The sequence below is a fragment of the Borostomias antarcticus genome (genome assembly GCF_949987555.1).
Source record: "Borostomias antarcticus genome assembly, chromosome: 3".
NCBI classification, from domain to species: Eukaryota; Metazoa; Chordata; class Actinopteri; order Stomiiformes; family Stomiidae; genus Borostomias; species Borostomias antarcticus.
The window spans coordinates 34,325,696-34,336,663 of record NC_140236.1 but is presented as its reverse complement, the minus strand read 5'-3'; the positions used below and the strand labels follow the sequence as shown (position 1 = coordinate 34,336,663).

Genomic DNA, 10,968 nt, shown 5'->3' with positions numbered 1-10,968 from the left:
ATATCTGTGCGACAGTAATACTTCTGTGATGTCGAGATTAAAGTATCTGAACCGGTCCGGACCTTTCTATTTATTTCTATATGTAAATAGATAACTGCGCACATTTTTTGCAGATGGTCAAACATAGAGATAGCTAACTTTACTGTTCCTTGCTCCGCAATGGAAACGAAAACGCTTCAAGATCTGGTGACCGCAGCTGCCTCTGTACATGGTGACAGGATAGCTGTCACATACGATAGTGGCACTGATGCTTCTGCTCCAGTGTCACTGCGTTACAGCGAACTTACTGGGCTTGGGAATGAATTAACTCATCTGTTACGAGAGCAGCAGAATACAAATATAATTGCATTGTATTGTCACACAGATGTCAACCTACCTGTCTGGATCCTAGGGTATGTTATGTTTATTCAGGCAGTGAAAAAAAATACAGTGTAAGCTATCCACTCTGGACACTGCTCTCAAGGATGAATGTGTTTTTAAAAGCATCCTCCAGGTACCGGCGGCGTATGTCCCATTGGACCCAGATGCACCAGCTCTTCTCTCTGCCCGCATAGTGGATCAGTGTGTGTTGAAGTACTGTGTTGTACAGCGGGATCTATTTGAGGTAAAATGGTCAGATCATATCAGATCATAGACAGACTACGCTTATCATGTTTACAGTATATTTTCTTAATATGCTTACTCTTCTCCCCTTAGCAATTCCAGAGGGCGTTCTCCAGCCTGATGAGTGTGGAGGTGTGTGCAGTGTTGTCTAGACACAACCTGGCCCTCGTAAGACTGAGGCGCTCAGCAGCCGTGCAGGATTCTGGAGGAGCACAGCTTGAAGGAGCCTACGGAACAGACACCAACGTTGCTCGCCCAGCTGACCATCTTGCCCCAGCTGACCATCTTGCCCCAGCTGGCCATCTTGCCCCAGCTGACTACCTTGCCCCAGCTGACTACCATGCCCCAGCCGCAGTGGGTGGATGTGTTGACCAGGGAGAGCTGGCATATGTGTTACACACATCTGGAACAACAGGGAAACCCAAAATAGTCAGGGTACCTCATAAGTGCATAGTGCCAAATATACTACATCTCCGGTTAGTATATGTCAACAGCAGCCCTAGGTCCATGAGGTAGTGGCTTCCTTGGTGTTTCGTTCTTGAGAAATGGGATAAACAAGGAGACCTTTTCAAATTATATAAATTTGAAAAACATCATCTGCCAAACCCTTGATTCAATATTTTTTATTTAAAATACAAAAAAACGTTAAATAACACCGTCAGGCAATGTGCAATTTCCCCCTTGGGATCAATAATGTGCCTACTACTACTACTACTGTAATTGGCATGTTGTTGTTTGTAAATGATCAGATAATGTTGTCTCTTTTCTCCAGGTAGATGAAACTCCCTGATGAGTGCGTCTCTCCTCAGTTCTCTTTTTCAGATGACTGCAGATGACGTGGTGTTCCTGGCCTCCCCCCTGACCTTTGACCCCTCGGTGGTGGACATGTTTCTGGCCCTGTCGTCAGGGGCAAGGCTCCTCATTGTTCCAACGGTGATCAAAAAGATGCCCAATAGACTGTCTTGTGTACTTTTTAAGAATCATAATACGACTTTCTTACAGGTGAGAAATTGTTAAAAGTTATCAATACTTTATCCAAGACCAATTTCTAGTTACGTCAAAAATTGATGTACACACACAAACCAGGTGGCAAAAGAATGAAAAGCTAGCTATCAAATGATCAAGAGTCTCATGTCCTAATAATTGCACAACCAATTGTCTGTGAAAGCAAACGGAATGTGGTGTGTTTATTTGCAGGCATGGTTTTTGCCATGTGTTTTAGTGAACGTTTGTCTTTAGTGAGTTGGGGCAGCTGTGGCTCAGTTGGTAGAGCGGGTCGTTCAGTGATCGAAGGGTCAGCGGTTCGAATCCCAGCTCCGACTGTCCACATGTCGAAGTGTCCTTGAGCAAGACACCTAACCCCAAATTGCTCCCAATGAGCAGGTTAGCACCTTGCATGGCAGCTGCCGCCATTGGTGTGTGAATGTGTGTGTGAATGGGTGAATGAGAGGCCATTGTAAAGCGCTTTGAGTGCCGCTAAGGTGGAAAAGCGCTATATAAGTGCAGTCCATTTACCATTTAGTGAGTGTTCGATTTACCTGAGACATACTTACTGATATTAGTGTCCTTCTGCCACCACATTGCGTATGAATTCATCAGCTGTGACTTTTGTTTGTAAGCAACTGAATCAGTCTATACACTCATGATTGTCCTTCTTGTAGTAAGTGTGTCAGGGTGTTTTTTTTCCCCTCAGGTGACGCCCACCCTTCTAGGATGTTTTGGCAGGCGTCTCCTCCGGGAGGAGGTGCTCTCTGCAGGCTCCTCCCTGCGTGTGTTAGCCCTGGGGGGCGAGGCCTGCCCATCCTCAGGCCTGCTGAGGAGCTGGAGACAGGAAGGGAACCGCACCCTGGTCTACAACATCTACGGCGTCACGGAGGTGTCCTGCTGGGCTTGTTGCTACAGGCTCCCAGACACTGAACCACTCCCTACTGATCAGTGAGTGACCCCTGACCTTGAAACCCTGGCTACGGCTTCCAAACGCCATCCAAACCTCAACCAATCAAAACGTTGTCGGTCATGAATCCAGTTTTATTACTGCCCTCATGATGTAGTTGTGTTCACTACTGCCCTGACGATGTAGCCGTGTGTTCACTACTGCCCTCATGATGTAACTGTGTTCACTACTGCCCTCATGATGTAACTGTTCACTACTGCCCTCATGATGTAGCCGTGTGTTCACTACTGCCCTCATGATGTAGGTGTGTTCACTACTGCCCTCATGATGTAGGTGTGTGTTCACTACTGCCCTCATGATGTAGGTGTGTTCACTACTACCCTCATGATGTAGCTGTGTGTTCACTACTACCCTCATGATGTAGCTGTGTGTTCACTACTGCCCTCATGATGTAGCTGTGTGTTCACTACTGCCCTCATGATGTAGCTGTGTGTTCACTACTACCCTCATGATGTAGCTGTGTGTTCACTACTACCCTCATGATGTAGCTGTGTTCACTACTGCTCTCATGATGTAACTGTGTTCACTACTGCCCTCAGGATGTAGCTGTGTGTTCACTACTGCTCTCATGATGTAACTGTGTTCACTACTGCCCTCAGGATGTAGCTGTGTGTTCACTACTGCCCTCATGATGTAGCCGTGTGTTCACTACTGCCCTCATGATGTAGGTGTGTTCACTACTGCCCTCATGATGTAGGTGTGTTCACTACTGCCCTCATGATGTAGCCGTGTGTTCACTACTGCCCTCATGATGTAACTGTGTTCATATCTCACAGAGCTGAGCCCTCTGTCCCACTGGGAGCCCCTCTGATGGACACCACTGTAGAAGTGAGAGATGACCAAGGCTGCGTCGTCTCTGAGGGAGAAGGCCAGGTCTTCATAGGTGGGAATAAAGAGTCTCTATACCCGGTTAGAGGGCTTCAGAGCCAGTACCGGCCCGATGGCCTCCATCTGGTACCAGCGCATCACTATTTACTAACGGTATCTCCTAGGAGGTAAAGACAGAGTGTGTCTCCTGGACGGTGAGCTGGCTGCTGTCCCTGGGACCATGCGGGCGACGGGAGACTGGGTGCGGGTGAGGGACTCACAGCTCTACTACCTGGGCAGGCGGGACCGGCTCATCAAGCGCCACGGACAGCGGGTGCACCTGGACGCGCTGCAGCAGGTGAGCGACGCCTTCTTTCTTTCAAAATGACGCAGCTGGGGGCGCCCCGGTAGCTCACCGGGTAAGGCGCGCACCATATGAAGGCTAGTCCTTCGCGCGGCGGACCCGGGTTCGATTCCGGGCTCGAGTCCTGTGCCGCATGTCCTCCCCTCTCCCACATTTCCTGTCTCTCTACACTGTCCTATAACATTAAAGCTGAAAAGCCCTAAAAAATATCTTGGGAAAAAAAAAAATGACGCAGCTGATGGCGCACGACGATGAGGGGGTTGAGACGCGTGATGCCATTTAACAAACACAGAAGTTCCAAACCCAGTACGTGCTGGTGTCAGAACCTAGTACATTCTAGTGTCAGAACCTAGTACATTCTAGTGTCAGAACCTAGTACATTCTAGTGTCAGGGTAAAGCATGAGTAACTAGACAAACTCTCCCCCTCACCTCTCTCCCTCTGGTCTCTCATCTCTCCCTCTGGTCTCTCTCCTCTCTCCCTCTCTCCTCTCTCCCTCTGGTCTCTCTCCTCTCTCCCTCTCTCCTCTCTCCCTCTGGTCTCTCACCTCTCTCCCTCTGGTCTCTCCCTCTGGTCTCTCCCTCTGGTCTCTCACCTCTCTCCCTCTCCCTCTGGTCTCTCCCCCTCTCCTCTCTCTGGTCCCTCCTCACCTCTCTCCCTCTGGTCTCTCCCCCTCACCTCTCTCTGGTTCCTCCTCTCCTCTCTCCCTCTGGTCTCTCTCCCTCTGGTCTCTCCCCCTCACCTCTCTCCCTCTGGCCTCCGCCCTCCTCGTCCCATTCTTCTCTCCCTCCTCCGTACGTCCGTCAGGTTCTGCTGCGCCTCCCCCAGGTGGAGGCCTGCGCCGTGGGCTTGTATGAAGGCTCCCGGCTGGTGGCTTTCGTCGTGGCGGCCCCCTCTACGTCTGGAGACCCAAAGGCAGCCGCCGCGCCCCCGTCTGTTCAAAGCCAGCTAAACGGCGAACCGTCAGCCTCCGCAGACCATCAGGCGGACCACGGCGTGTCCCACCAGCAGGGGGAGCTCTCCGCCTCCTCCAGAGGTCTGCGGAGGAGGCTGGCTCAGCTGCTGCCCCGCCCCAGTGTCCCAGACACCCTGCTGCTGGTCCCAGCGCTGCCGCTAACGCCACACGGTGAGAGCCCCGGCGCGGTCCACGCCTCGCCTCGCCACTCTCCAGACCAGATAGAAACTGTGCTCTCTCTTAGCTGCCATTTTTTGAGTCTTGTGTCAGTCTCCCGACATTAATGGAGGTATTTTGCTCTCACAGGGAAGGTGGATATGAGTGCACTGATGGAGACGTACAGAAGACAGAGGGCTGTTTCAGACTCTCCCCTGAGAGACATGGAGTCACTGAGGGAGAGGCTCTGGTCCATGTGGCGGGTACAGACAATAAACCAGACTGATTATCATCATATTTCCTCAGATTCAAAGTCAATACTACCTTTAGTAGCAGTAGTAGTAGTAGTAGTTATAGTAATAGTAATAGTAATAGTAATAGTAATAGTAGTAGTAGTAATAGTAATAGTATTAGTAGTAGTAGTATCAGTAGTAGTAGTTGTAGTATCAGTAGTAGTAGTAGTAGTAGTAGTAGTAGTATTAGTAGTAGTAATAGTAATAGTAGTAGTAGTATCAGTAGTAGTAGTAGTAGTAGTAGAAGTAGTAATAGTAGTGGTAGTAATAGTAGTAGTAGTAGTAGTAGTAATAGTAGTGGTAGTAGTAGTAGTAGTAGTAATAGTAGTAGTAGTATTAGTAGTGGTAGTAGTAGTAGTAGTAATAGTAGTAGTAGTAGTAGTAGTATCAGTAGTAGTAGTAGTAGTAGTAGTATCAGTAGTAGTATCAGTAGTAGTAGTAGAAGTAGTAGTAGTAGTAGTAGTAATAGTAGTAGTAGTAGTAGTAGTAGTGGTAGTAGTAGTAGTAGTAGTAGTAGTAGTAGTAGTAGTAGTATCAGTAGTAGTAGTAGTAGTAGTAGTAATAGTAATAGTAATAGTAGTAGTAGTAGTAGTAGTGGTAGTAGTAGTAGTAGTAGTAGTAGTAGTAGTGGTAGTAGTAGTAGTAGTAGTAGTAGTAGTATCAGTAGTAGTAGTAGTAGTAGTAGTAGTAGTAGTAGTATCAGTAGTAGTAGTAGTAGTAGTAGTAGTAGTAGTAGTAGTGGTAGTAGTAGTAGTAGTAGTATCAGTAGTAGTAGTAATAGTAGTAGTAGTAGTAATAGTAGTAGTAATAGTAATAGTAGTGGTAGTAATAGTAGTAGTAGTAGTAGTAGTAGTAGTAGTAGTAGTAGTAGTAGTAGTAGAGTAGTAGTAGTAGTAGTAGTAGTAGTAGAGTAGTAGTAGTAGTAGTAGTAGTAGTAGTAGTATCAGTAGTAGTAGTTGTAGTGGCAGTAGTAGTAGGGTTAGTTTAAGACTTCCTTGTCAGTACATGTATCTGTTGTGTGTTTCTGTCTGACTGGACTCTTTGGGTCTGTGTGTTTCTGTCTGACAGGACTCTTTGGGTCTGTGTGTTTCTGTCTGACAGGACTCTTTGGGTCTGTGTGTTTCTGTCTGACTGGACTCTTTGGGTCTGTGTGTTTCTGTCTGACTGGACTCTTTGGGTCTGTGTGTTTCTGTCTGACAGGACTCTTTGGGTCTGTGTGTTTCTGTCTGACAGGACTCTTTGGGTCTTGCCGAGGACGCAGTCATCAGAGAGGACGCCAACTTCCTGTTCAGCGGAGGCGACTCCCTCCGGGCGCTGGCGCTCTGTGATGACATCAGCACTGTTACAGGAGTGATGTCATCAGGACTCCTGGAGGTCATCCTGGACGGATCCCTCTCGGACGTCCTGCGTCACGTCGCCACGGCGAGGCGGACACTCTCGGCCGGGAACGGCGGGACGCCCGAAGCCAGGAAACGGCGAACGGACCCCCTCTCCCCGGCGCCGACCAAGACGCACAGAACAGACCCTCCCCCTACGTCAGAGAGGCTGCTGGGAGTTGGAGTTTCTGCTGAGACGGAGGCTGTGAGATGGACAGTAGTGAGGAGGGCGGGGCACGTGATGGAGATACAGAGCGGCGACGCGGACGGACCAATCACCAGGACGGCAGACGTGCCGACGCGGGCGGCCTCCGGAGAGGCGGGGGGGGGGCCCGGCGAGCTTGGCGACGACGACGGCGGTGCAGAGACCAGCGGCCCGGGGCCGGGGCTGAGGCTGAGGCTGAGCTGGTCCTCGGACACGGGCAGGTGCGTGGACGCCTCCCCTGTCCTGCTGGCGCGGGGGCGAGGCGCGCGGACCCCTGGGACCTCGGTGTTCATCGGCTCCCACTCCCAGCGGATGCAGGCCCTGGACCTGGCCAGCGGACGCCTGCTGTGGGAGAGGGCGCTGGGCGGACGGGTGGAGGCCTCGGTGGCCCTGTCCCTGGACGGTGGCCTGGTGGTGGCAGGTCGGTACCAAGGTTATAATAGTTTAGCTTTTTTCATTAGTTTTTATTTTTATATCGTTTTAACTTTTTGTTTTCAATTTCAGTTTAGTTTTGATTAGTTTTAAAGCAGGTTTGCTAGTTTAGTTTAGTTTTTATTTTTGGAAAATGCTTCGTTTTAGTTAGTTAGTTAGTTAGTTTTTATTAGTTTCAGGATTAGTTTTAGTTTTTTTTTCTTCTGCACTACCCTCGTGAGACCATTCTGATCTCGTGAGATCACATTGTTTCACTCCGTGTGAAACAAACCATCTGCCGCACGTCAGGTTACTCCTGCGCAGGGGCACAGCTAAGAAAAAATGGAGGATAGATTTCATATCCACCCAAAATACTAGGCTTATGTATGAAATTAAAAAGACTAAAACTAAGGACATTTTCTCAATAATTTTAGTTTATTTTAGTTAGTTTTCGTTTTTTTGTAAACTCTAGTTTTTATTTTTATTTCAGTTAACTAAAATGTTTTTTCACACCTAGTTTTCGTTTTTTAGTTAGTTTTCGTTAACTATAATAACCTTGGTCGGTACCCAAACGTCCGCTCTGCACGACCCCTCCCTCTTAAAGTCCAGCTGAAACGGACGTTTGAGATCGTCTCACTTCTGTAGTTTGACGTATTTCCGACTCAAGCGGGCTATAGGGGCGGGACATAACGCTTAGAGGAGTTTGATTGGATCGTTGACAAGTCGGCGGCGGGTTCTAAGAACTTTCGACAGTTCGATAGACGGATAGCTTTGATTGACGGGTGGATGCTGTGAGATTATTGGTTGACCTTGCTCTTGCATTGCTTACAAATTGGGAGATTTTGTTTTACAGGAAGAAAAAATCATAGGATTTGATAGATTACAACAAAATGGAAATTTTGAAAAATATTTGGCATATATTATTAAATAGGTACACACTAAGACCAAGGATGTGATCCAAAATCGGAAAAAAATACATTTTTGATTTCATTGCGTCTTTAAGCACCTATTATATTCATGTCTTGCTGCTCTTGCTCCTTGGCTTTAGCACTACTGTAGGTCACTCTCCAAGTCACGTGTTTAGAAAGGAGATGCAATTGTGAGTAGTAGTACACTGACTACCTACGTTAAATGCAATTATTGTAATTTGCTTTGGATAAAAGCATCAGATAAATTACTAATGTAATGATGCATGCCAGCTATGACCCAGTTCATATTGATGGTGTGTGTGTGTGTGTGTGTGTGTCTGTTTGGTGTGTTCCCAGGCTGCTATGATGGGTGTGTATATTGATGGTATATGTATGTTGTGTGTGTGTGTGTGCGCGTGTGTGTGTGTGTGCTTGTGTGTGTGTGTGTGTGTGTGTTCCCAGGCTGCTATGACGGGTGTGTGTATTTCCTCTGTGTGGACACTGGGGAGACCAGGTGGACGTTTCAGACAGGAGACGCAGTGAAGAGCAGTCCCACCCTGGACCCCCGTACCGGCCTGGTCATCGTGGGGTCGCACGACGGACACGTATACGCCCTGGACCCACAGGTGTGTGTGTGGGTTGTGTGTTCTGCGTGTTTGTTTTTGCTTGTTTTGCTGTAAGTGGGGTGATGTGTGTTAATGATGTTTGGGGCGGCTGTGGCTTAGGAGGTGGAGTGTATCGTCTAATTAACGCAGGGTCAGCGGTTCGAATCTCGGCTTCTCCTGTCCACATGCTGGAAGTGTCCTTGGGCAAGACCCTGAACCCCAAATTGCTCCCAATGAGCAGGCTAGCACCTTGCATGGGAGCTGCCGCCATTGGTGTGTGAATGGGTGAACGAGAGGCCATTTGGAGAAAAGCGCTATATAAGTGCACTCCATGTGTTTGTGTGTGTTCTAGGCACATCGGTGTGTGTGGAAGCGACCGTGTGGGGGCGGGGCTGTGTTCTCCTCGCCGTGCGTCCACCCCTCCCTCAGACAGCTGTACGTGGCCACGCTGGGCGGGCGCCTCCTCTGCCTCAGTCCCGTGAGTGTGCGTCAGCTCCGCCCACACCGCACAGACGCGCCGAGCGCAGACGAGGAAAAACGACCCCGAAGTAGCTCGGCGCTGCGTGAGTAAGACGTATCTGTGTGTTTTACCGATACAGGACGACGGCGCCCTCTTGTGGACGTACTCCAGAGACGCTCCCTTCTTCTCGTCGCCGAACTGCTCCCGGGACCGCGTCTTCATCGGCTCTGTGGACGGGAACATCTGCTGCCTCAGCCTGCAGGGGGCGATGGTGAGACAGGGACCAGAGAGAGACGCTAGTAAGCCGGTCTCATGATCATTCTTTGTCAAGTATGTAACCGTGTGGGTCTTCTGCAGCTCTGGCAGTTCACAACCAACGGCCCGGTGTTCTCGTCCCCCTGCGTCGCCCCGGACGAGCGCACGGTCGTGTGCGGCTCGCACGACGGGCGAGTGTACGGCCTGAGCTGCGCCGACGGCTCGGTGGCGTGGAGCTTCCAGACCTCCGGCAAGGTGTACTCCAGCCCCACCGTGTTCCACAGCTCTCCCTGGGGACAGCAGGGGGCACTGGTGGGACTGGCCTCCACGGACGGGACCCTCTGGATCCTGGACGGGCAGGACGGAACGCTCGCAGCCTCGCTCTCTCTTCCCGGGGAGCTCTTCTCCTCTCCCGTTGTGTGGGAGCGCTCCCTAGTGGTGGGATGTCGTAATGACTTTGTCTACTGTGTCGAGATGACGGGCGGGAGAGAAGTTAAACACAGTCCTGTGTCTGATGTTTTGCTGCACTGATTAAAAAAGGTAACTTTAAACAAATGACTGGATTGACTTGGGGGGGCTGAGAGAAAAGTCAACTAAGGCCTGTTGAAAAACAGATATGGAGGAGGAATATGATGACAGTTGGCCTGACGCTCAGACCTCAGTTTAATTTACATTATTCATAACATTTGCATCACTTAAAGAATCTGAATACCTTCAAGTGGGACAAAAAAGTGCAATTATTACCAAACATGTTTGTTACATACAACACTGTGTACACTACACTACACTATTGCACAAGAAGTTAAAACAAAATGACAAAGTTTTGACAGAATCCCTCAGGGCCTGGGACAGCTCACATGTAGAGAACGTTAGGTAGGCGTCCAGTGCTGGCTGACATTTTGAAAGGATCAGGCGATGACAGGAACGTGTTACAGCAAGCAGGTCATTTCTTTCCATAGCAAAGTCCAAAATCCTAAATCCAGGCTACATCATCATGGTGAGAATACTGTGTGCAGTTCATAACTGAGCAACACTTGTCGTAGGTGCAGCCGACAGGTGAGAGCGTGACAGATTTAGTGTTCGTTTACAAACAACAGATTCGAACAACTTTGTCAACATGGCAAATTTTACAATAGCTTTTTGACAGGAGTCACAGTCATCACGGACACAGTGAGAATTGTTATTCTAAGTACTGGATTTAAATACAAGTATAAAAGAAGCATATTTTGTACATCGCAAACAGGGCTGGGAGATGTCATATCCATTGATTTAACAAAACCAGTGCTAAAAATAATACCCACGAGATAAGGTAACGGAAAACAGGCCAGGAACATTTTAGAACGCTGTCATGAGGAGGATTTCACAGGGTCAAGGGTCGGTTTTGTCATCGTTAGCCCTTGAAACACTGTTCTAAGTACTTCCAAGAATCCGTTCAACAACCACTAATTTTCACTCTTCGGATTCATCTATCCCAATACATATTGGTTGATAGTGAGTAAAGTGCATGTATTTACAACCATAGTGCTTTGATTGGCTACTTTACAGAGGGCGGGGCTATTGCAATGTGAGTCTTAGCTGTGGAGGATCTGATATTGAGCCTTCGCTGTGTAGGATCTG

The 10,968-nt window shown here is 48.7% G+C and overlaps 1 protein-coding gene across 1 annotated transcript; it reads left to right on the top strand.

The window, feature by feature from the left end:
• Positions 1-514: 514 nt before the first annotated feature.
• aasdh (aminoadipate-semialdehyde dehydrogenase) lies at positions 515-9,882 on the top strand (the record flags this gene model as incomplete). Its single annotated transcript, XM_084436155.1, has 13 exons — positions 515-604; positions 697-1,079; positions 1,413-1,605; positions 2,297-2,538; positions 3,334-3,440; positions 3,550-3,722; positions 4,535-4,853; positions 4,989-5,101; positions 6,365-7,133; positions 8,494-8,657; positions 8,989-9,114; positions 9,236-9,367; positions 9,454-9,882. Exons 2-13 carry the CDS (start codon positions 724-726, stop codon positions 9,880-9,882), a joined length of 3,123 nt encoding a protein of 1,040 aa, XP_084292281.1. The 5' UTR covers positions 515-604; positions 697-723.
• Between the last annotated feature and the right edge of the window lie 1,086 nt (positions 9,883-10,968).